This window comes from Opisthocomus hoazin, chromosome 2, assembly GCF_030867145.1.
Source record: "Opisthocomus hoazin isolate bOpiHoa1 chromosome 2, bOpiHoa1.hap1, whole genome shotgun sequence".
Lineage (NCBI taxonomy): Eukaryota > Metazoa > Chordata > Aves > Opisthocomiformes > Opisthocomidae > Opisthocomus > Opisthocomus hoazin.
The window spans coordinates 15,972,815-15,999,035 of record NC_134415.1 but is presented as its reverse complement, the minus strand read 5'-3'; the positions used below and the strand labels follow the sequence as shown (position 1 = coordinate 15,999,035).

Genomic DNA, 26,221 nt, shown 5'->3' with positions numbered 1-26,221 from the left:
TCTTCAACAATAGATTACTGTTAAACATACGTACCGGATAGAACATCAGATAAATCAATTTCATCTGACTGTACTCCAATGCTGCTGTTGTACACATTTTTACAAGAAGAGCCACTTATTTCCAAATCAAACAGAACTGGATCAAAAGGCGAACTATATAATCCGTATCTGCAAACGGAGTAAGACAAACAGCACTATTCAAACAATAAGAATTTATATAAAATTATTTACAGAAAAAGGCCAAGTATTTCACCATCAGTATTTACCATGTTTCAAACTATTCTTTTCATTCAATTGATATATCTGAGAAATTGCCTTTGACTTATGTTTCATTAAAGCAATTTATTAGGTGACCTTTTCAAACAGCTTATTATGCTAAATAAGTAGCTCTTTGTTACTAAATAGTTTTGAAGATATAACACCGTCCTGGAAACATGATACATCATCACACTCGGACACGGAAACTAGAACTACAAGCCCCAGACAATTAGCCACAGCAATAAGTATGCCTGCACATGGTACCTCAGACATTTCTCTGAAGTCACTAAAAACACAGTACTGACTTCCAAAACAGCAAAAGAAATTCCACCTCAGCTTGTTCTTCCAGCTGAAGTAAGAAGAAAAAAGGGAATGCTGCTAGGGATACCAATCAACACTTGTGAGTACTTCAAGTATCTCAACAAAAGAAAACCTCATTACTTCCACTCAGGCAGTACTGCAAGGGAAAAAATAATACAATCACTCAGGTAACACGGTGGTCTCAAATCAGATAGGGTTTTATCAGTGAAGAAAAAGGAAAATCCAGAGTAATAGCAAAATCAGCATTGTTTTTTTTTTGCGTACCAATACCTATTAGCAGCAACTGACAAGAGGAGAAAGAAATGGAAATCAGGCCAAATTATTAAGCAGTAGAAAGAAAGAATGCATCTGTATAGTCAAAAAAGTGAGAAAAATATAACACTTTGATAGCGCTTTGACTGTCAAGAGCCACAACGAATCTGAAGCATTTCCACGACCACACCAGCAGCGCCAGGGAGTTCCTCCACCCCCTCTTCCCTCTGCCTCCGAGCAGCTCCTCTGCTCTTTAGCTGGCGAGGAAGCCCCCATCAGGTCACGCTGAGACAGCTGGAGTGTTTAAATGTCTTTTTTGATCAAGTAGTCACAAAAGAATAAACGTCTACACGAATACTACAACACCAGCAGCAAGGCAGAAGAGCTTCTAGACTTCTCTGAATGTTAAAATTCCATGCGGGCTGGGCTCAATGCCTTTTGCCACAGAATACTAAGACACTAACTAGTCAGAAAATGATGCTATACAAAAGGGCAATAATTGCTACCGATTTTCAGGGGGAAAGAAAAAAAAAAAAAAAGAGAGGAAAGAAAACCTGCGAATTACAGATCAACCCATTTAACTTACATTCCCCAACTAAGTTACTTACAAGCACCTACAAGGTAGCAAATTTAAGATGACAACTTTATACTAAAACCAAGACAGATGAGATGAATCTAGCTAGGTTTCTCTCTACAAGCACGTACTACACAGAAACAGTGCACACTGCACATCTAGCAAGACTCACGTGTTCACAGCATAACCCTTTTTCATAAGCAAAGCAAGACCACATGCTACTGTAAAGTGATTACTAAAACACAGAAATGCTCAGTCAAAATTCAGTAGGGTACCTTCACAGCCTGTTTTAGACCTCAGATTTACAAACTCTATAAACTAGGCCAGCTCAACATTAACACTGATTGCTTGCATGATTTAAGTGAAGAGTTTGATTTATTAAGTAAGCAGGTGACAAACACTAAAAAGGGCTTACGAGAGCTTTGTAGAACAGGATCAGAATTTGAACGTATTGCAGAGAGTTACCCATATTCTGTCCAACCCAGATTTTTTTCAATAAGCATAGTGCCTTCTACTGAACCTGCTTTGTTGTATGACAGCCTAAAATACTGTCTGAAATCCCTTTTTTGTTGTTCTCTAAACCACAAGTCATCCAACACACCCATCTGGCCTTACGCTTGCAAGTTTTACTTGCTTTATTGCTGTACACGATAGTAAAATGAGTACTACTCTGCCTGAAGACAACATGAACGTGCAGATCCTTTAAGTAGACATCTACTTTTCTTTGATTATCAAATGTTAGACTACTGTACCTGGGAACAATGAGAAAGAAGAAAAAAATACTAGAAACTCTGCAACACAAATGCACACAAATACAATAAAATACAACTCAGGGAGAGGGAAGGGAAAAAGAGTAAAGCAACGGCTGCCTACTAATTTCTCCTTTTTTTAAAAAATATATATTAACACTTATCTTCTACATAAAAATGAGAAATTGTAGTATTCTCTTGATCTGTAGGCATATAAAGGAAAGGGCAGTAAATTCTGTCTAAATTAGTAAACTAAGTCAAGAAACAGTCAGTCCTTGCTAGAGAGTGTGCTATGGTAATAAAATATAGGATTAGGCAGATACGCCTGCTGTTATTCTTATCCTAACTGTGGAGATACTGAGCTAAAAGAGAAAGTAAATTTAGTTCCAACAAGAAAATCAGTAAAACAGCATCTAGAAACAGAAAACCTAAGCTTGCAGGATGTCAAGAACAGCGGCTCACTTCAGAAAGCTTCCCTTGAGATGCAGACAGCTGTGTTCACCACTAACTGATCTGAAATGTCACATGTGCCAAACTCAAAAGTGGGCAACTGGAAAGGAAAACAACTTCTATTTCAGATCTGCTGTTTAAAGGAGGCACTTGGAAACATTCTATATGAAGGAACAAGTCAATTCTCACAGAAAGGTGCCATTCTCATGTGAAGTGGAATTTCCATGTTTTTCCCCTCCATTTCCTTTCTAAAGAAAATTCAACATGAAAACACAAAACCTTTTATTTTTCCAGTTCACTCTGCGTATTTGTCAAAATTCACCATTATCCAGTCACCATTTCTACTGCTGGGTAAGTCTTGTCATCAACTGCAAAGATTACAGATGATGAAATAAAATAACAACTGAGAAGAGGAACGTAGTAGAGAGCATGATAAGGATCCATATATAACAAGTTTTTATCAAGTATTTGAGAACAAGTTTTTATCAAGTATTTTGGGATTATAGTCCTTCAAAACAAAAACCAACAACAAACCCAAATCCAAAAATAAAAAAACATCGCCCCCTCCAAGCTTAGCTTACCACATTTTCCATTTGATCTTAAGATTCTGAACTAACCTCTACCAAACCTCTTCTACCTTGATCTTGCTTGACTTGGAGGAAAACTCTTGCCCTCCAATCACAACTGAAAGAGCTGTCTAACAGCAGCATGTGCCCATCATCACAATACAGCTGTGCAAGTGGCTACAAAACTGAACAACCAGAGATTTCCTCTAGGTATCACATAAATCCAAAAGTTAAACAGCCAATCAGTTCAATATGTAAAAGATGGAACATCACAGTCTGAAATTACATTGATATATAATTCATAGTAAGAACCTGCATTGCCAGTAAATTACTCCAGGTCTCTACACTTAGAATCTGACCTTTAGTAGCAATACGTTAAATGTACTACAATTTAGCGTAGCATTATGCAGGACTGAAACTATTCAGTGTATTTGATTCCCTCCCATACTCAAAATAGGACATGCTTTGTTAATTCTTACAATAAAAATCATAAATACTAACTTAAGCATTGCACAAGCTTCACACATTACATACACACTTGCTGATTTAAAGTGCACTGTAAATTGCAAGACAGCAATTAAATTCACCTTCAACTTTTCACAAGTCAAAATTGATTTCCAGAGATGTACAAAATTAATCCTTGCTCAAACAAATAGGGCAAAATGCATCTTTTTTCAAACAGCCAACCTTTTTCAGAACACCAGAGGATGACATTAGACAGTCTGCATGTTTGTTCTTATTAAGTTTACAACAACCACATTTCTTAGTACCTGGTCTGAAGTAATGCTTCCATAGGTGTTAGGCGATCCTGCAACTGTCGGGACACAGCAGTTAGCAGTGATGCACAAGCTGTACTACATCCTGCCAAATCTTCATCCTTTACATAATTTAGCAATACAAAATACCAATACACAGATCCTGCACAAAAAAAAATTAATTAATTTCAGGTGAAACACGATGCGAATTTTCCACCTGAAAAGCATACTCTGAAACATAATCAATGGAAGAGATAAATGAAGTATCTAAAGGTTAATACATACTAGGAAGCATTCTCCCCCTCGACACTTCAATTTAGAATCATTCTGTCACCATTAGTTTCTACAAGTACTTCAAATTCTCCTATCAGCTAATTCATAATTGAAGAAGAAAGGTTCCCAAGAGACAGCTTCACATGTACTTCTCTCATTGCTTCTGCCCACTGCTTCTACTAAGCACAACAATCATAATGCTCTTGCTACACCAAGGTGCTAGGCTATGGGTTCCGATCCCTTCAGAGCCAAGCTGTACTCTAGATTCCACTCTTCCTTTCCTCTTATGCTCTGTTTTTGGCTGTTGTCTCCTTCTTCTGTATTTGCTGGAGGCACTGTTTACTCACAGATCCGTTCCGGGAGCACAGCGCAGTGGTTCTGTACAGAGACACAAACCTCAGCTTCCTCCTCCTCCTCTCCCTGTGCATTCCACACCCTCAATAGCAGCGTGTTAAACGTTTCTACCTGGCTGGTAGCACAACAAGCATTTTGGACTGCAGACTAGTCTTTCCTGCAAGACCCCTTGGTGATGCCAAGCTAGATGCAATTCAACAACATCGTACTGTGAAAAACACAAAGCAGGTCTTGCCACCCCAAATACAAGTGTTAAAAAAAATCTTCCCATTCTATCTGGCACTCAAAAGGCCTGAGCAAGGTGCTAAGATACCAGTACTCTGCAATGTAGATGAGGAAGTAATCTAATTTAGTTAAAAATCTCCTTTTGGTGCAGAAGTAACAGAAGTGGATTGCTAGTTGGACATCATTTGAATAGCCAGGGTCCCTAGAGCAAATCTCCTAATTTTCAGAAATAACAGACAATCCTGGCTCTCACTTATGCCAACAGAATCTGTGGTTGCTGAACACCTTTGAAAAGTCTTACAAAACTTACTTTAGCTCTCCCAAACACGTCAGTGCCTTAGCACTCTGTTTTAAGCAAGCTAATTTGCTTACAATTCCATCATCTACAAAAAGGAGATCGAGCTACTTGGACACCATCTGACCAGATCACTCCAAGAAGCAGTTTGTACTAACTGAACAATTTCCTACTTCTTATTTCACAAGAGAGTCCAACAAAACATGCCAAACAACAAATGTACCGTGTGTTTTCATGACAACAAACATTGTATACATACCACCTGTTGCAGCAGCCGGCAAAAGAGGCATATTGTCAAGTAAAGCTTTTAGAAGAACTGATCCAAACCCCTGCTGACTCGGGTCACATCTGCCATTGCTGCAAAGGAAAGCATAGACACTTTAACATTTAATGAAATAAGAACATAGTTGAAAAACCAATGTTCTATGCAGTCATACCCTAACACCTTTCTCCTCAACAGAAAATCTTTCAGACCTTGTTGCTTTATAAAATCAATGTAAAACAATAACAAACACATACATACAATTCAAACTGCATGCAAAAACCCCCACATAAAACATATAAATATATATAGTTAGCACTGACCTGATGCACAGTGCAAGAAATCGTGCACATTTGTGAGCTATGCTCCGCCCAGCTTCAAAGAAGCAAACACGTATTATATCAGAGACATATTTACGTGTTTTAGAAAGCAAGCTGTCATTTCCTTCCTTTGAGCTGCAAAAGCAAATTGCACACTTTAGAGAATCATAGAAAACTTTATTTTTTTAACAGAGCTGATACTGAGAAATAGCCATGCTAACTTAAACACAATTTCTCTCTTACCTGCCAGGTCCATTTGAATACACTCCGGCCAGCCAACAAAGCGTGTCGAGTACAAGACTCTGAGCATGTTCTGTAGTCAAACCATCATCTGTCTTCTTGCAAAGAGTGGTGAGCAGCTTCTCATGGAACTCTGAAAACTGTAACATGGCACACCGTTGAACTCTAGGGAGGAGGGGAAGAAAATAAAAACCAGAATTATCCATTATGGCCATTCTCCTGTTACAGTGTCCTTCCAGCTTTGTATCCTGTGTCAGAAGCAGCAAAAAAAAGATGCCTAGATGAGACTAAAACTAGTACGCAAGCATATATGGTACCTTCTGTGCACACATTCCCAATCTTCCTATTTTCTGCTCACAGAACTTCCAGCGTTACTGTATATGTAGTAAACTTCACGACATTTTTTTTTCCTATTAACTTGTCTAGCAACTTGTAAACCTAAACAAACTTTCATTGTCTACAATGCTCTTTGGCAACCCTTTGCATGTACCTCTTTGACCTCTTCAAACCCACTACAGCCCGTGCCACTATTGTGGGGTGGCAGTTGGTAATACAAAATAAATGCTAGCTATATTATTCTAACTTAGGTCTGTAGTATCAATCCATACAGACGCTAACCAGTTTTTTCAGTAACAATTTGTTAATTAAATTTGATTCTAAACTTTTTGACTAATAATATAGTTTCTGCTGTAAGAAACAAGTCAACACACGGAAACAGAAAGGAAAGACATTTCCTTTAAAAAAATCTGTCCAAATAATTTATCTAATTTACCTAGAACGCTTAGTTACATTTGCCTTTTTCAAGTCAGGCTAATAATCAATCAACACACAGTTTCGTGCATGGTGTTATTCCACCACAACATACACAGCACAGTGCCCCAATTTACAGGATTTTCCATATAAAATACATCTATGAAATGACAACTTGAAACTGTGGTTTGACCTGAGCTATTTTGAGAAATAAGTATTTTATGAGACATGTAACTAAAGCTAGTAGTTATTAGAACTAAAAAACACCTACTAACCTTTCCTTTGAAACGGAAGTTTTTTTAAATCTTCGAATCGTTACAGAGACTTCTTGAAGTAAGTCACAGCCTCTGAGACTATCTGATTTTCTTGAAGAATTACTGGCTTCAATTTTGCTAGATGGCTTTTCCTGATTTTTTGAGGAAAAAAAATTTTCATAAATCATGGTTTTTTCACTGCTTCATTCGTATACCTCATTCACTGCAACGCATACAGTTCAGTAAAATCTCTCATTCAGTTTGGGCATTGTACTAAAACAGACTACTTTTATTCACTAATTGCTTTAATACAGAATGCCAAGTTTAACAACGCTCTGTAATTTATTATGTCTTAACCATTCTAACAATGTTCACAAGATGAACATCATCTCATTCGAACTTACAACTACAATGATCAAGAGTAAAACACACGCACAAACATAAAAATCTGAGTGAATCAGCTACGGAAAACACCCATGGAAACAGAAGTTTCAAAAAGTAAGTGCTCAGAATGGCTAAGTGGCAGAACAGACCTTTTCAACTAAATTTGCACAGAAGAAACAACTCAGAGGTGTTGAACTCCAATTCTTGAAGGTGTTAACACAGTGTCAACTCTTTAAAAAGTATTTTTTAATGGATCTTAGTTCTCCTAACAGCTGTTTCATTTTCAGATTACATAAATCATACCAATGCCACAACTTTCACACAGATGTCTTTCTTGGCTATTAATTACCTTGCCTGCTGCAACTTTTGCCAACAATGAAGCAAGGGAATGGCCCTTGTTAGTCTGAGGTTTTAGAGATGGTATTCTAACAACTGGTCTAATGCCACCATTGCAAATTTCTTCTGTTCCTCTGTCATTCACTGCTTTAACATGAATTAAAAATGAGCGGTACTTGCCACCAGCCATGCCTAAAAGTGGGGAAAAAAATAAAAGGGGGGGGGCGGGGAGGAGAGAAGAATTTGCATAGTTTACTAGGTCAAGTTGTAAACAGATTTCAGCTTCACAGATACAGCGTACAGGCAGAGCTCAACTACATTAATTACAGTACTTTACCATCAGTTTGAAAAGGTAACTCACTATTGTGTTATACAACAAAATTTGTCAACATGAAAACAAATACAAACCAAAGTCTGACTACAGAAGGATGAGATGCACTTCAGACCTTCAGTCATGCATACTTCATGTGAATAGCACAATAAACTGGTTTACCTTTAACAAGCTTTGGACTTGTCAGTGTCAACATTCCAGCATGTCCTGATAGATCAAGTCCAGTAGCCAGCCATACTGGACCGCAAAGTATATCTTCCTTGTGTTCCTCCAGAAACGGACACAATCTAAGACCTTAAAAACCATAAGTAATGTGGATACAAATTACTCATAATTAAGTCACAAAATCTGATCATTTCATGGGATAAAATACACCATGTCAAACTGATCACTAAATACATATGAACTCTATGTTGAAAAACGAACAATTACTTGAGATTCACTTTTAGGCATTTGTGTTCACTTCTAGGCAAGTGAAATCAATAAGGGTAAATGACAGTTTTCAAAGCATTTTCAGTTATATTATATGGATAACATGTACGTTGACTGGCTCAGAGCCACAAAATACACAACTGATAAAGTGATGAACCAATATATTTTGAACCACAACTCTCACTGGGTCTTTTCTGAAATAGGATGGAACTGTTAAAAAAAAAAAGCACAAGACAAGACTAATTTCTTTCTTCTGTGGTATCCTGAAATTACCATTCACTCATTTTCCGCTTCTTTCTCAGCATGAAAAACCTCCTTCCAGCACTTTTTCTTTTATCACCCCTTTGATCCCTCCCCCCCATACTTTGCAACACCCTTCTTGGAGTCACATAATCACAAAACGGTTTGGGTTGGAAGAGACCTTTAAAGTCACGATCTAGACAAGCCTGATCACATGCAAGAAAAGAAGGTGTAAAGTAAGACTGTTGAAAGGACCAAGAAAAAGAATCATAGCCCTGGAACTGATTCACTCCAACTATCAAATTTAGTCTGTAGCTCTCCACGCTCGGATCCAATCTAATCTGCTTTCAGAGTCTCTCTAATAGATCTTGTGGAAGAGTACTGGTTAACAAAAAAGGTTATAAAATAAGCATAGCAAGTCTGATATAGCTGAAAATTAGCATGACTAGTTATGAATTCTCTACCAGCTGTTTATTTTGCTTGGTTTACAGCAGCAGTCTCTACAAAAGCCAGGTATGCAAAGAAAAATTCTATTAAAACTAGCTAAGGAAACCAAGTAAAATACTGCTGGAACAGGGTAAGAGTTCAAGTTAGAAAGGTGCCATATCTGTCTACTTTATTTCTAAATTCAAATAAATACTAGTCTGCTTTCAAGCACCAAAATTCTCCAGTACTTTTTTTTTTGGTGCGTTTGCGTTAAGCTTTCAATTCTATAGTAAACCAACCAGTGAGAGAGGCAACACTGAACAGTGATGAGAAAACAGTATGTTTTAAATAGCTGAGGAATTTTTGCAGAGAAATTCCAGTATACCATTAAAAAAAAAGAAAAAAGCAAGCTCATATTTTAAACAAGGTATAACAAGATAAATAAAACTTACATTGTGGTTCCTCTATATCCATATACTGCATTTCTTCACTGAATTCAACCAGTCCTGGTTTTCCATTTCTCTCCACTTCAATATTATGAGCTGGAGATAAAGGAAATGTGATCTGTCTATCTACTGCTGCTTCTGGAAATAAAAATATTAGCAAGATTTCATAAACATTGCTTAAGGCTCACAGAAAACAGAGGTAGAAGTTTTCATAGCAAATTTAACAGCTTTCTGCCCAAAACACAATTTCTAATACAGGCACGTTTTTCATATTAGGACTGCAACTGAACTTACAGTAAATAGTTAAAAACCATTTCTTTAAATGACTTGTAAACCGCCTGTTTTACTTTAACACTGCCCATATTATTTTCTCCTAATACTTGATTGCAGATTACTCCTAAGTAATTAGATTCCAGTGTTGAAAGTTTGGTAATTTAAACTGAAAAATAACTGGATTGCTCCTGCTGAGCATCAGACGTTATTCTGATAACACTTAAGTACAGCTCTTTTTTAATTAAATGGTTCTCATGAATTATAGATGAAGAGGACATGCAAGCAAATGAACAAGAAGCATACACAGTGAATTAACTGCCAGATTAAAAATATTCATTCTAAACCGGAAGAACTGCGCCTCTGGCCTTCCTGTTATTACACACTACTTATTTAACTGGTTCCAGGGTTCCTGTCATACAAAACCCGACTGAATAAACTCTCCCCTACAGATCTTCCTTAGGTCTCCTTATCTTCAAATTTCTGTTCCTTTCTCTCCCTACGGAGGGAGAGAAGGGACAGGTAGGGGGGAGTTAACTGAATTTTCACTCTGAAGATTTTATACCTTTCCAAGAGCAACCAAACAATCCTGAATATTACTTTTACCTGGGATTAGGACACTTTGGTTAATATCCTGCACAGACATAAATTATCTTATACTGCAATCCCTTATACTGCAATCATCAGCGTTCTGCTCCTTCACTCAGTAGTGTGCAGAAAAAAAAAGGCAAATGTCATTAAGGTCCTTTTCCAAAACCCAAGAAATTGAAAAAGCGTAGGAAGCAACTGCAATGCAGTAACACTTGAGATGATGTTGGTTAATTGAGGTTCCCCAATCCTACAGAATCAAAAAGGAAAAGGAGACCTTGCCAAGGTTGCCTCGCAGGCACTCTCACATCGCCCAGCCCTTTCCAGACTCTGGTGAAGCCTCTGACACTGTCTCCCACAGCATTCTCCTACAGAAGTACTCTTTGCTGGTTAAAAACAGGCTGGATGGCCGAGCGCAGTGAGTTGTGGTGAACAGCATTAAACCCAGTTGGCAGCCAGACACAACAGTGTTCCCCACGGCCAGTCTTGTTTAATACCTTTATCAGTGATCTGGATGAGGGGATTGAGCGCTCCCTCAGTAAATCTGCAGATGACACCAAGCTGGGTGGAAGTTTGATCTGCTCGAGGGTAGGAAGGCCCTGCAGAGGGATCTGGACAGACTGGATTGACGGGCCGAGGCCAACTGTCTGAGGTTCAACAAGGCCGAGTGCCGGGTCCTGCACTTGGGTCACAACAAGCCCACGCAGCGCTACAGGCTTGGGGAGGAGTGGCTGGAGAGCTGCCCGGTGGAAAAGGACCTGGGGGTGTTGATCGACAGCCAGCTGAACATAAGCCAGCAGTGAGCCCAGGTGACCAAGAAGACCAACGGTATCCTGGCTTGGATCAGGAACAGTGTGGCCAGCAGGAGCAGGGAGGTGATCGTGCCCCTGTACTCGGCGCTGGTGAGGCTGCACCTCGAGTACTGTGTTCAGTTTTGGGCCCCTCACTACAAGAAGGACACTGAGGGGCTGGAGCGTGTCCAGAGAAGGGCAGCGAGGCTGGTGAGGGGTCTGGAGAACAAGTCTTGTGAGGAGCGGCTCGGGGAGCTGGAGGTGTTTAGTCTGGAGAAGAAGAGGCTGAGGGAGACCTTATTGCTATTTACAGCTACCTGAAAGGAGCATGTAGTGAGGCAGGTGTTGGTCTCATCCTACTGCTAATTACTCGGGAGAAGAGAAGAAATGGCCTCAAATTGCATCAGGGGAGATTTAGATTGGATATTAGGAAAAATTTCTTTACTGAAAGAACGGTCAGGCATTGGAACATGCTGCCCAGGGCAGTGGTGGAGTCACCATCCCTGGACGTTTTAAAAAAACGTGTAGATGTGGTACTTCAGGACATGGTTTAGCAGGCATGGCGGCATTGGTTTGACAGCTGGAGTTGATGATCTTAGAGGTCTTTTCCAACCTTAACCTGTGTGATTCTGTGATTAATGTTTCTATGACTCCCTGTGTATACCCTGGCTCTCCACTCCATGCTTTCTCCACCTTACCCATAACAGAAAAAAAGCAAATTCCACTACACTGCATGTAAGGAAGTGAAGTGTTGCTTTCTGGAAGAGCTCTGTCATGTCTTACGTTTGGTATGCTGTACTGTAAAGCATCCATAAAAAGCTCTGACGATTTATTTCACAGCCAAATCAAATGTATTCCGAGAATTACCTACTCATGGAACCATTTGCTCAGCAATATTTAAAATGGAAACATTAAGGAGAAGAGTTCAGCATTTCTTCCACTGTTTTGTTTCACAGGTGAATATTTTCAGATCAATTCTGACATCCAGATCTGCAAATGGACTGCATTCTAAAATTCATGCTGAAAACAAAGCAGGTTCCATTCAGAACATGGACTATCTGTCCTATTTTCTGATTTGACAGAATAAAACTATGGTACTTGTTAAAATTAAGAGATTACTTCAAGAATTAAACAAAGGAAAAACCTGCAAGAACATCTGTTGGCTGCTGCCCTGCAGTCATGGCTAGCACTTCTGCTAAAACTGTTAAACCACTGTGTATCCTAAAAGAATACACTTTTCTCCAGGAATATTGCTATGCTGGAATATTTTATTCTTGGATAACCACCAGTGTATAAGATTTCTTTAAGGAGCATATCTAGCACACTTTTTTCATTGTTAAACACTGGAGGATACTAAAAGTGAGAGGTTGTATGAAAGCATGCCAATGATCTTTGGTATGCCTATATTCCTTTTTAAAATTTATAGCTCCATTCCCCTTGTTTAACTGAAGTGCTCTTACTTAGCATATAAAAAAATAGAAAAGAAAAAAAAGCGCATTTTAAATCATGCTTGCTGTTCTCCCCAACAAAGTTTATACCCAGCAGCCAATTTAATAATATTCAACAGCAAGATTTCTCTGTAATACCAAGTTCCTAGAAGCTTTCCAAAAAGTGGTGGCCTGATAAAGATAACCAATTAATGTCTCAATAAAAGGAAGTGCTGCATGTAATACTTTCCATCCCTAGTTGACAGGGCAGCAAGACATGCAGTGAACACTCTCACCACTGGAAAATCCCAACGGAGGCACAAACTCTTCCACATCAAAGCAGCAACTTTTCAACTTATGCTACCCCCTCACAGGTTCCCTGAGAGATAGTAAGATGCAGAGTCTAGCTAGGAGTCTTCCCAAGGCAAGAGTGTTCATAACTTTGGTCTACCCTGTCAAAGCTGCAAGGAACAAAAAGTGAAATCATACTGCAGGTTCCAGGTAGGTTAGTCTGAGCCAGATGATGAGAGAATTGCCAAGGAAGCCAGGTTTTATCTATTGTCATCAAAAAAAGCCCTGCTATTTTCTCTTATGCACCCAAGAGGCACTGGCAAATAATTTTCTTCTGTGACTTGGAATAATTTATTATAATTTTTTTAAATATATCAAGAACTCAAAAGAGCACCATTTGTTTCATCAATCAATCTCTAGGATGATTTACAATTGAAAACATTATTTTTTAAATGACTGCAGGATTCAAGCAGTACAGAATAATAATGCAGTTCAACCTTTCTGAGGTATGCACTTTTATTTGTACAAAACACAGGATTTTGAAACTGTTTACCCAGTGTGATTCCCCAATTCACATTCACATATGGTAAGTGAAAACAGACCATAATGCTGAGAAATAGAATAAAAATGGAAATAAGTAAAACCAAAATATTTACACAATTTCAAGCTATTCTGATAATATACTTCACAGAGAATAATAAGTTTGAGAAAAGAAATAATATTCTGAAAGATATCTTAAGTTCTTTCTTACCATTGACTTTCCCTAAACCTGGAGCTTTATTTTTCAGTAAAGTCACTTGAATCTGAGGAATGTTTGTGATGTTTGAATTCAAAACAAATTTGAAGTCCACATGTCCAACCATACAGGCTTTTGGTAGGACGAGTTCAAAGACATGCTCATCCCAGCTGTTGCTGTCAGGAAAAAAGACGACAATGACCCAGTGTTCAGAGAAAATTCAGATCAAGCAGGAAGCATTACCCAATGCATTCTCTGTCTATGCACACTTTCTTCAGTAAGAAGAAACATGGATTTTGCATTAGTTGACATCCACATGAATTTCTTAAGTAAAAGCCTCTCAAACTGCAGTAAACCACATTCATTTTGTGAAGAACATTTAAAAAACAATTGATAAGACAGGGTGAATCAGTGTTCGGATAAAAGCAGCAGTGAAAAGATTCTCTGTCACCTTCACTGCAGTACTGTTTCCGTATTACTATAAACACCAGTTACTTCTTTCTAGAAAAATGGGAAAGGTGTGTGGGAGGGGGTAGAATCACCACCAAAGGATCCACCTATCAGTGGAGTGTATGAAAGCATGACAGGAACTACCTTGAAACACCTTCAGTTGGCCTTCTCCACTGGAAAGTGTTAAACAATATCACTTTCCAGGGCTAAAACAGCCACATTCAGGAGACTCAAAATACCAGTTTCAAATTATTTTTTAAAATACTTTTGATAGTTTATACAGGATGAGAAGTGCTTCTTACCAGATGCACACTCAGAAGCCTGTGCTGTGCAAAATGAGTGCAGCTTTCTTTTAATGAGTCATATTTTCTTTTTGAAGCCAACTGGTTTACACTGAAAGTGTAAAATTGAGATAACAAGTACCCTTCAGTGATCAGCTCCATAGTTTAATACACTCCAGTTTGCAAAAAATAATTCAAATGAAAGAGCAATTCAAATAAAACTAATCATGTGTCGTCACATTTGTATACATTTTCAAAGTAACTGCACTTTCTGATCCTCTCAGTTTATCAGTAAGTAATTTCGTCAAATGTAGTAACTTTTATAGCCTGTGATTATTTAATTGCATAACCGAGAACCCTAAGAAAATAAGTACGCTGCTATAAATATCGGTTAGATGTTTTTCTAACATCTAAATTACAAAAAGGTATTTTAAATCAAACAATGTGCTACACTGAGTATTGTGAAGAAAACCATTTCAAAATAGATTAAGGGATGGTACAAATATATTTAATTCTTCGCAATTTTTTCCAATAACATCCCTGAAGGTCATTTGTCCCTCAAGCAATTATAATACAGTTACAACAGTTTCCAAATACACATAATGAAATGGTACGGCAGCTTTCCAGAACAGGTAACATAGAAAAGCAGTGATTTGGGGAGGAAAGATAGACAGAAGCAAAAGATGGACAGAAGAAAGCTTTTGGTTATGATTTATGAAGCAACAGTGAAAAATTTTCAGCAAACTGTACCAATAACTTAGGTAAATAAAACATAATGAAAATTTCTACTACAATTCCAGGGAAAAAAAATCTCTGTTAGCAAATGTAACACTAAAAACTTAGAATCACTCATGCCTTCCCTCTAGCTTGGAGAATACGTAGCCCGGTGCAAAGTGGAAGAGGTTTGGGAGTGGTTTTTAATGTCTTAAGTATTTCTCTAAGTGTTATGCAAAGCATGGACTGAACGAGACGTGCAAAGGAGCAAGCCTTTTGAAAGACTAAGTCATATTCTGCTCACCCAGTTTAAGTTAAGTTCTGGTAAAAAACCAGAAATTAATAATAAACCAGTTCGGCTGCAGGACTCTTTTGTAGTCTGTACATTGCATGCGATGCATACAGCTGGACTGAATTACCACTGTTGTTTATCTACTCCAGATATCTACTTTCGACAAAATTCAGCAGCAGATGCCCCAAAGGTAATTTTAAGTATCTCTCAATAGGCATGTATGGAATGATGATCCTCCATGAAGGTCTCGCATTAATCCAACAGTGAAGAGGTCTTCTTATACCTGTAGCAATGAACTTCACAATCTAATTTTGTCATGAGTGAAAAACTCCCCTTTAAACAGATTTTTTAATTTCTCATAGCTCTGTTTAAGTGTATCTGCTTTATTTCTGTGTAAAGTTTCAAAAGAAGTAAAAAAAAAAAATTACGTCTCTATTGTTTTCTCAATATTTTAGCATTTCCATTCTAAATATCACTTCTGATAATCTAATGCAAATTCTTTTAGCAACTTTTCTCACCTTTGAAACCCTTCTACAACTATACGATCTTTTTAAAGAATACACAATCAAGACTGTTTTCTAAATGTAAGTATTCCATCATTCTCACAACTACAAAGTATTTCCCAACACACTTCTTCATTCCTTTTCTAGAACCCCTCATCAATGTCTGATCTTCCATTAGAACTGAACTTTGAGCTGCAGACCCATTTCCAGAGTTCAAACACTGGAAAGCACATCAGTACCTAGCTCTTCCTTATTTCACATATTTTCAAATATGTCCGCAGAAGATGAAACATAAAATTATTTCTACATAAAATTGAGAAAAAGCCAGGATGTCACTGTGTTATCAAAGCACAATCAGGAATTAATGTACTTTTTCTAAAAGGATTAACACAATTCACAATTTCAGTCAAATTATCACTGAAGCGGAAATACTGGTATTTAGATAATTCATAAGGTAAACCAGACTCCACTTTTTCTGTTTTCTTTGTTACACAGCCTTTTTAAAATAACAAAGTAAGATTGAAAGAGCGCAAGTGTAGTATAATGCCATTCCCTAAAATACTATCTCCTTCTACCTATCTAAGAAACAAAAGAATTACCATATCAAATTGCATTACTCACCCACCTAAACCTGTAATCCCACAAAGAGGAGAGAAAATGAACCTCATAGTAGGGACCAGCAAATTAATCCAGAAATCAAAGTTTCTTCCCAGATAACTTAATTAAGAGCTAATGTTGCTCTCAATCTTAAAACTATATCTCCTACTCTATGAACAAAGGGACTGTAATGTAATCCTTTTCATCATGACTCATGTAGCAGCTGTCAATGGTTTCCAGTACTAAAGCAAAACTTTTAACTTTACCTCTATGTTCCTGATTTACTTTGCAGCAGGCATAATTCTTTTCCTCTAATGAAAGAATATTCATAAGCTAATTTTCCACCTATCACCTTCTAGTTAACAGCTATTACCTTCACTGTTTGCTTTCTTATATCTTCGTATTGATAGCTTTTTACTTTTCAACTGTTGCTGTGCACACTGGATAATCAATAGTTATAACTGGAAGTTATTTTGCAAGGAACCACCTCCTTGCCACTTGTTATATACAGAATATTTTACTTAATGCAAGGCAAAACTACAAGATAAATAAAGGTTTTAAAGCCTATAATGCACTGCAAGTTTTTAACCATAGGTTATGAACTTTTAGTTAAAGCAAGTTCAGCTCATGTTAGGTGTCAGTCCTGGAAACACCTGCAAACCATTACTTTCCAGACCTGTTTTCCCACGTGGAATGCTTCATTATCACACATTAGCTTTCACTTATCTATACAACAAGCTTTTTTCCCCACATATGAGCTCTAGCTCCCCTAACATCCTTTGGCTATTGCACTGTTTCCACTGTCTGGGCATTCTACACTACTACCCAAATCTTACACATCAGTGGGACAGATGTGTGACAGCCTGACCCAAAAGATCTTGTACTGTCTTATTATGCACATCCCTTAATAAAACACACAACACAACTTATATCTGTATTTTGTTTCTCTAAGCATTTTTAAGAAAAACTATGCAAAGCTACTTCAGGTAGGTTTGAAGCAACACTTCAAGGAGACTGCAATACTGCTATTCCAGTCTTTTGGATCCCAGAGGAATTCCAAGTTCTCATGACGTGTAAAATACTAAGAAGCACTGCACACACCATGTTGGTGCAGTTATTTTCAATGAAAATACTGCCTTAGTTTTAGCACAGCTAGGGCTCTATACTGGCTTAAGTAAATGTCTCACATATAAAGATTTAACTTGACATGAACAGACATAAATCCAGATTCTATCTTCACACTGTAAAATAAATTACAAAATTATTTTGGTTAGGACAACTAATTAGTCATACTGACACCTGCAGCTTGCATTTTCCAATTTAAAAATGTACTAAGAATGTGTGCATGCATAAGGATAGTGAATCAGACTTTTATAGAAACAATCAAGAACATCTGTAATTCTGGCAAATGTGCTTGTTTAATTATATAATGAAATGGCAACATTTGGTAAACAAAAATATACAAATTCAAAGCTTGACATTTCAGTTGGTTTCCAGGTCCACTAAAACAACTCTGGCAATCTTACACAGACCTATAATGCAAACTACCACACAGGCATTATTAACTTTGAAAGTACATGTTCTTAAACTAGCACTACTTAAAAACAATTAAATTGCATGAAATTTGTGAATATACCAGCTATAGGGACTAGTTAAGCAATACATACATGATTCTTTTTGCACTGTTATTCTGCCTACCTGTCTGTCTGCAGCTTCCAAGTTCGAGTATGCTGAGCTGCATCCCCATGGTGCTGCTGGTGCAGATGCTGAGGATGCCGCCTTTGCTGCTGCTCTTGCTGAACTTCCACCCAACAGGGAGGGACAGTGGCTGAAAACCGTGGTGTCAGGGTTTCAAAACGGGTCAGTTCCACCAGGGATGTCAATGTTTCAAGGGAAAATGGCTGGTCCACCAAAAGATCAACTCCTGAATGATTACAGAACATACATTAATTACTACGCAGATATTTTTTCCAGAACATCCTACAAACAGTTTGAAATATATACAAATTGCTATAGGTAAAATTATCTATGTGTTATATTAAGTTTCTAAAAGGAAAAAAAACCAAAAAACAACAAAAAAACCTCCACAAAAAAACTCCAAAACGCCACACACCCCCAAAACCACACCAAACAAACAAAAGAAATGACAATATGAAAAAACGAAACACAGGCCACCAAACAACCCCAGCCTTGAAGCCAGTATCCTTTGAAGACAACTCATCTGGAATAAATTTTCCAGCTCTGAGCATGCTGTCTGGGATTCAACCAGAAGCATCCAGAAAAAAGAATTATCCAGCTATACTTTGATGATGTAAAGCTGATCAAAACTTTTTTTTATACCTCTATTGACTCAGATTAAAAAAACATGAAAGCTTTATATTTCTTGAAAACAGACATATGGAATTACTATGCAACTGTAACATTTTTATCACTGCTTAAAACACTACTTTGGCACCTGCTTATCAATATATACTTGTTTTACAGTGGATTACTAGAATGTTTGGAAGGCTCCCAATTCAACTTAAAAGAGGGGTAAGGGAAAAACAAACACGCTTTATGCAATGCACTTAAAAGACACTGGGCCTAGACAAGTAATTTGTCTTCTTGTCTTCATATTCAAGTCTTGTCCTGAGGAACCAAGGATATTAATTGAAGAAGTACTGAAAATGAAAATATCCCAGGGAGACAAACACCTAAATAAATATTACAAAGGAACTAATCAGGAAAATAATCAGGTTTCCTCAGACAAAAAAAAAAAACAAACCGAAAACTTGAGGGAAAATATGATATGCCCAATGTCAATTTTCTTACATTTCAAGCATCTTCTCTTAAAAATCCATTTTGGAGAAAACCTTTTACTTGTAAAGAAATAATAGCTTTAAAAAGGAGAAAGTTTGCTACCCGACTACTATTGTCACCACCCCAGAGGGAAAAAAACAAAAAGAAAAAAAAGTCTAAATACACCAGCACAAATACCATCCCCCCAGCGAAGTCTGAACCTAGAAACCATCTTGCAAAGCAAGGCAGGTTGAAACCAGAATAATAACAAGATTACATCCTCCAGCTTGAGAGTAGGAAGGCATATGTAATTCTTCCCAAAAAGTGGAGAAGCTCAAGGTGAGATACCCAGAGTCAGGCAAAAAAAATTCACTCTCGTTGCCACAGCTATGATTTCTACTTTTCAATCTAGGAGGTAGGAAAATGCTAAAGAGATTAGATATTAAAAATGCTTTAGAAATTTAATTTCAATAACACAGCAGAAAACTTCATTTTTTTAACTACCAAATGTGAACCTCATTAGCTAGATGGCACTGCAATGAGAAATGAAATCATAGCTCAAATTGTGCAACAATTCTATCTTTGAGTAGACTGGATTTCTTCTGCTTCGTTCTCCCTCCCCCACCAACAGAAGCAATTACAAATCAGAGTGGTTAGAGCAACTACATGTAATGTGGTATCAACCCCTAAAACTGAAAAATTGAAGGACTTCACTTTCCAGTGCTGTCAAGTACACTTGGCTTCTTTTGCAAAATTGCATGATTTTTGTTATATTGTATTAGTGAGTTATGACATGCTGAAGTGCTAATAGTGAACCTGAAAAAGGTTTTACATTGGTCAGGAAAACTAATAATCTTTTTCAATTAACTTCTAAAAAAAGCATTATTTTAGATCACTTCACCACAAAAAACCCTCTGCTCCTTAAACGAAAATAATTATTTTAATCTTATCTAAGATTTACAACTTGGTAAGGTTAACGTATTTCCTTCTAAAAAAATACAATTTAAATTGTATCCAAGTTGTAAATGCAGGTTAGAAAACATAATTTAAGAAATGCATTCCAGAATGCCAGCAACAGAGAAAAATAAGCACACGCTCAAAACCCACAATACATATCAACAATATAAAGACAAAAGCTTGTGCTTGTTGCTGTGGTTTCTATCCTGACTGCAGCATCTTTAAGCTACAGTTTCAGAGAACACCAAAGTGATTTCATAAAAACACCCCACTGCTGCCTGCCGTCAGCTGTGAATGAGACATACAGATCAAGACTTGATGCTCAGTCAGATCTGCCTAGGAGTCCATCTCCCCAGGCAGAAAGATTTCTGTCAAGCTATGCCTCTGTCTGAAAAACACACTCAGACTAAGGTGGAAGAAAATGTTTTTTCTTGCTGTTCAGTACTTTGATTAAAAGGGAAGCAACACTGATGTTATAAATGTTGGGGTCATGATCCTTACACCTGCTGACAGCTTCATTACTTAGAAACTGTTTGCACAGCCCTAGCGATCATTCGCACATTACAGGCTAAGAATCCAGTATTAGTGACTTTAGTCACTATCCCTTAAACAGGATCGCTCAGACTAAGAGCTCTGCAAGCCCCACTTGGTTTCAACTCTTTTCCCCAGCCCTCTCATTTCAGCATCTGCTTCCTACAACTATTAAGCTTCTCTCACAGCTTTTAGTGGCCTGGTTTGATGCCACAGCAAAACACTACTCGATTTATCGGATCATTACTGTGTACCCAGCATTTCTTTGGAAACTATTACAGACCAAAAATAAGCAATACTACAGTCTCTGAACTATATGACTACTTAAAGGAGGACCTGCAGCTTGTGGACATTCTAATAATGCAAGCTACTTCGAAGTCTATACATCAGTAAATCTCTCTCTTGTTCCAGTAAGCCATACTCAAGCCTATACTGAAGGCTGGATGGGGAGCAGAACAAAAAAAAACCACCAACAAAAAAAATTTGTCCATGACATTACTGGCAGAATTTAAACTGTAATGATCACCAAATTGATTCATCAGGTTAGTCAAAGTCACCATCTGATTGGAAGACACTTCTATCTGCTGATAAGCTGCTGTACAGGGTAGGCATCTATTGAGGCATATCTATGTCCCGGATATTCATATTCTCTTGATTGCTTTATTTGTCATCAGCAAAAGAAGAAAGGTGCAGAAGAAAGCCACAGACTTCTTTTCCTCACATATGACAACGATTTATTATCTAGCGGTTTTCAAACTTCAGCAACGGCTCCTCAGGTGAAAAAGAGGAGCAGGAGGACTTCAGTCCTCAAAGCAGAGAAGAAGGCAGCAACTGCTGTACTTGCTTACAGATAATCTTATGACAAAAAGCATCTTTTCTTTCCCTCTTTTGATCTCCTCTTGCAGAGTAAAATCAGGGATCATACAAACACAGCATAACACGAAGCGTTACATGACCGGCAGCAAGCAGGGGTTTGGGGAGAAAGATAGCAAGTAGCTTGTTGACAACAAAGCTGCCATGATCCAAAATGGTCCCTGTACTGCCACTCCGTCCTATTCCTAGCTTTTTTTGCAGCTGCAGAAGACACCTCCCTATCACAGACAAGCATACACAAAATTAACATCACTTTTCTGAAACACCCATACCACATGAATGGTTTATTTCCATTGTATCATAATATATCTTCATGCTTTATACTATTTATTCTTGTAGTTTATATTCTAGGTCAATTATTCCCAGTATACCCCTACTTCTGTCCCAACAGACATGACCAAAACCTCCAAACTCCAACCGAACTAAAATAATGATGCTTTGTGTCTCTATCTTCAACAACTGCAGATTAAAACAAAATGAAAAACTTAATAGTTTTACAGCTCTCTCAAACAATTCCCTTTAAGACTCAAAACAAGGCAATATACATATATACACTTTAACCACCTCAGCATGACTCAGACCTTCCTCAGGCTTAATCAGCAAAACTAGATTTGTTGTTAAGTTTTAGTAGTAAGTTATCTACACTAAAGCATCTTTGATGAGGGCTGAGAAAAGACCGAGAGGCCCACACGGGAGCTCCCATAACCTGCACACTCACTGTTCTCCCTGACAAGCATGAGGAGCCCCTCGCATTTTTCCCATTCTACTTGACTACAAACGGAACAACCCTCTCACCCAAATCCTTTATTTTACCTAAGTGGGCCAGGATACTGCAAAAGGCAGCAGACTGGTGGCAGGACTGGTAAATGAGAGCTGCAGAGAACACAAGACCTAAATATGATGATTAGAGTAAAAACAGAATTTGGACAATTAGAAACAATTATTTCTTGTCTGGTTCCCAGACAACCTTTCCAGGAAGGAAATTAGTAGGTAAATGACAGCAGAACTTGAGCACAGCTCAACCCAGACAAACTGCTAAAAACAAAAATCCAGGAGTTTACATTATAAGCTTAATTTATCAACAGCAACTGTACTGCTTGAAGTATAGAGAGCATCAGTTTCACTGTGTGCAACAATACCTGTTGAATATATGTTTTGTACTGTTTTATTAAGTACAGCTTCTGCATGAAACTTTAAGGCAATTTTACATCACGAATTTTAATCACGATTTTAATCCCAAATAGAGCTCAAGCCTGTTTAAACTATAAGGAAAGCTCAGTGTCTGCACAATTACCTGTTTTTCCCTGTCTGCCAGACTTAAAATAACACGCAGAGATTGGCAAAACAATCAGTTATACAAAAGTTTTGTTTTGTTTTTTTAAACCAGGAACTGCTAAAGCGTTCTGCTTGTGCATAACCAGTGATAGACACAGAGCAACTACAGGACTCCAGCTTCGGGCAGCAAAAAAGTACAAAGCAACCTGCTATTAAATAACTCATGATCACCTTAATATGCAACTTCTAAAAACTACAAAAGCATTATTACTTACTATACACTTAAACATGTGCAATTTACCTGTAATGCCTGGACTAGAAGGGTTAGATAAGGGCTTGCTGCCTTCTGATGACTGTTCAACACTTTTGGAAAGGGATCCATCTACAAGTATATCAGCTTCATCTATGTCATCACAGGTCCCTCCAATTTGAAGGAAATGAAGTTCTCCACCTAAGATCATCACAAACAACAAAAGAAGCAATTTTAGACAGGCATACAGCTAAACTCAACTCCCAAGACAGGCTTACAGTTGAAGTGCTACACGATTATGACAGTAATTATGCAGGACCTGAAACCAGTAAGATTGTACTATTACAAATTTTTTCAGGGTAAATGCAAAACAGAAGTACAAAAACACTGCCTCCACTTGTGAATGGCATAAAAAAAAAAAATCAGGGGGGTGGGAGATTCAAAGGTGATTTACTAAGAAAACCTCAATAGAAACCCCAAATCATGATTACGCCACTTTCCATAATCCGAATCATGCTTTAAAGAGAAAATATTCCATCATATCAGCTGAAGGCCTACACTACCTCATTTGTATACGTTGCACAGATTTTCTTTTTAAATTCAATATTTGAGAATTGAAAAAAATCACTTCCCCACTGAACTCTCCTAACTAAGGGGTTCTTCACATTATTTCATCGGATCTGGAATTACAACACTGATCTGGTCAACAGTCAAAACAACAAGTTCAAAATGTTCAGTGGACACAATGTTTTGATGGAAGCTTGAAATTATTCAAGGAAGTTGCCCATTATTCACTACCGATACACACAGATGCCTTCTGCCAGTTACAGAGAAGTCAGGGAGAAGGAATGCTCAATTTTCCGTAAGGCTGGGGGGAGGGAAAGGGCTATTAAGAGTTTCAGAAGTTACAAAAATCCTAATCAGTAGGATTTAAATAGAGAGGAAAATCCTAGGGTAGGCCTTCCATAGGTTTTATGAAAATTGATTACAGAGTGTCCTTCAGCATCTGACTACTGTTACGACAAACCCTGTTATGTAAATTATCCAGGTAAATTGAAACAAACTCGCTTGAAATAATATACATAATAAAAACCCAAGACAAAAGCATAATCAGCAGGCACATGGTTTGCACTGTGAGGGGTGAGGGGAGCAAACCAGAGAGCAAGAGAGACACAGCAAGGCAGAGAGCCAGCGTGCGAGAGGGGCAGGAAGAAGATGCACAAGAGGCACAGGGAGAGCTGGTACAGGGGTTTTCCTGGATCTCAGTAAGAAAGGCCTGACAACAAACGGCTTAAGAAAACAGCTGTTTTAACAAGACAGAATAAAAAGAGGAAAATAATAGCGCAAATGACCAAAAAGGAAGAACCTCTCGTTGGACAGGATCTGTGTAGTGTGCTGTGGGAAAATCCACCTGGGCTCTGGGTGATGCTGCACAGAAGCAACGTTCCCAGCATGTGAAGGGACATGAGATTTACTCACTATCTGTATTTCTCTTCCTATCGCATCTTCTAAAAACAGCTATTTCACTCAGTCATTAAGCTATCTGCTGCTGGGCCCTTCCTCATGCAGACCCAGTGAGCAGCCTGCACCGCCTCTCTCCCAACCCCAAGCCACCCACCCCCAGCGCAGACCAGCACAATCCAAGTAGATCCCAAGAGTGGAGGGGAAAAAAATAGTTCTAGCAGATAACCCTTCCAATGAGTTTCCTTGAAATTAAACAGCTCGCAAACAAGCAATTTTCCTCAATCAAACAGAATTAGGGACACATTAGAAAACCGACCTTGACAGCTTCATTCAGTAATAAACCAAACCTCGGATTGTTTCCCATTCTGTTTACTGCTCAGAGATCAATGATCAGAATGATCTCCATAATGAAAACCAGATAATCTCCCTATCCTGGAAATTAAGTACACCCTCACGCAATGGAAGTTCAACGTGCTGACTTCCACCATCTGCCAGTTTTACAGCTCACAGCAGGGGAAACGATGAAGCACTTCAGAAAGCTGTGGGTTTTTCTAAGGGAAAGTTACACCAAGGTCTCACTTCTCCTGGAGATGGTTGGCTAGGGTTTGGTTTTAAAGAAACAAAACCTTGGTTCTCAAACCAAGATTCTGAGTTCTGTCACAACTAACAGCAGCAAAAAAATGTCCTTATCATTTTATACATATTACAAGCAGAGAGACACAATCCTCGCATTGCTGAAAGACTCCAGCACTTTTCCAAGAAAAATTCTGTGCTAAACTGGAGATATCTCACTTCCTCATATCTATTTTTAAAAAGCTTCTCTAAAGATGCTTATCATGAACTTCAGTTACACAGTATTAGCCTATAAAATTACTAGTGCTTATGCACACTTCCCAAAACCCTGCAGGTCGCTTTGCTGCTATATCACAAAGGAGGCATTTGCTCTCATAGAGCATCCAAAGACAACCTTCTGATGATGCATGCTTAATTATTTGTTTCAAACACACCACAGTTTTTAAGTCAAGTGCCAGGAAAAAAAGAAAATCTGTAAAAATCTATGCAAAACTCAATGCTGCTGCCTTTTTTTTTTTTTTATGGTATGCACTGCTAGGCTGACACAGTGATTCATCTGCTGCTTTCTAATTCTAGCCAGGTAGTGAATATCATAAGCAGTAATTTATCTGAAGACTTCTCTGTTTGCATCACTTTGACAGAGGCAATAAATGCTTCTGTTGCACTACCAAGAAGATATAAAAGCTGACACCGACTTAGTCAGTGATCACAAAGGAGAATAATTGGAAACAGCACCATTATACTTCCCGAAAATAACAGGTAACACATTCAAAACATTATTAATCTAATTCTGAATTGTATTTAAAATCCATAATTTGCTTGGACTCACGAACCTGGTGGGTTATACAAATAGACCATAAGAATCATAAATCCATCCAAATAAATTCCAAGCTTCCTTCTGGCAAAACAGTTACCTATTCCAGGAAGGCAGCATTGGCACAAGTTAGAGAAGATGTCAGAGACTAGCCATCACAGCCAAAGCCAATCTGGTGAGATGTTCAGTATCCTAAATGCATCCTGCACTCTGGCAGGAGTCTGGAAGATCGACACAATTGCAAATCACAACACAAGGATACAGCTGAACAAT

The 26,221-nt window shown here is 38.0% G+C and overlaps 1 protein-coding gene across 6 annotated transcripts in view; it reads right to left on the bottom strand.

Annotated features, from left to right (window-relative positions):
• BIRC6 (baculoviral IAP repeat containing 6) overlaps positions 1-26,221 on the bottom strand; it is a 194,638-nt gene that overhangs the window by 132,912 nt on the left and 35,505 nt on the right. For 4 of the 6 annotated variants that reach the window (XM_075412723.1, XM_075412718.1, XM_075412724.1 and 1 more), the window contains exons 11-22: positions 23,149-23,298; positions 18,132-18,357; positions 13,612-13,772; positions 9,500-9,631; positions 8,112-8,243; positions 7,632-7,810; positions 6,920-7,050; positions 5,898-6,059; positions 5,658-5,789; positions 5,332-5,429; positions 3,941-4,088; positions 35-168 (exon numbers count right to left, since the gene is read on the bottom strand). In XM_075412723.1, the coding sequence (XP_075268838.1) occupies positions 35-168; positions 3,941-4,088; positions 5,332-5,429; positions 5,658-5,789; positions 5,898-6,059; positions 6,920-7,050; positions 7,632-7,810; positions 8,112-8,243; positions 9,500-9,631; positions 13,612-13,772; positions 18,132-18,357; positions 23,149-23,298 (1,785 nt within the window). The remainder of the gene's footprint in view (positions 1-34; positions 169-3,940; positions 4,089-5,331; positions 5,430-5,657; positions 5,790-5,897; positions 6,060-6,919; positions 7,051-7,631; positions 7,811-8,111; positions 8,244-9,499; positions 9,632-13,611; positions 13,773-18,131; positions 18,358-23,148; positions 23,299-26,221) is intronic. The other 2 variants (XM_075412721.1, XM_075412722.1) reach the window with 1 other exon arrangement.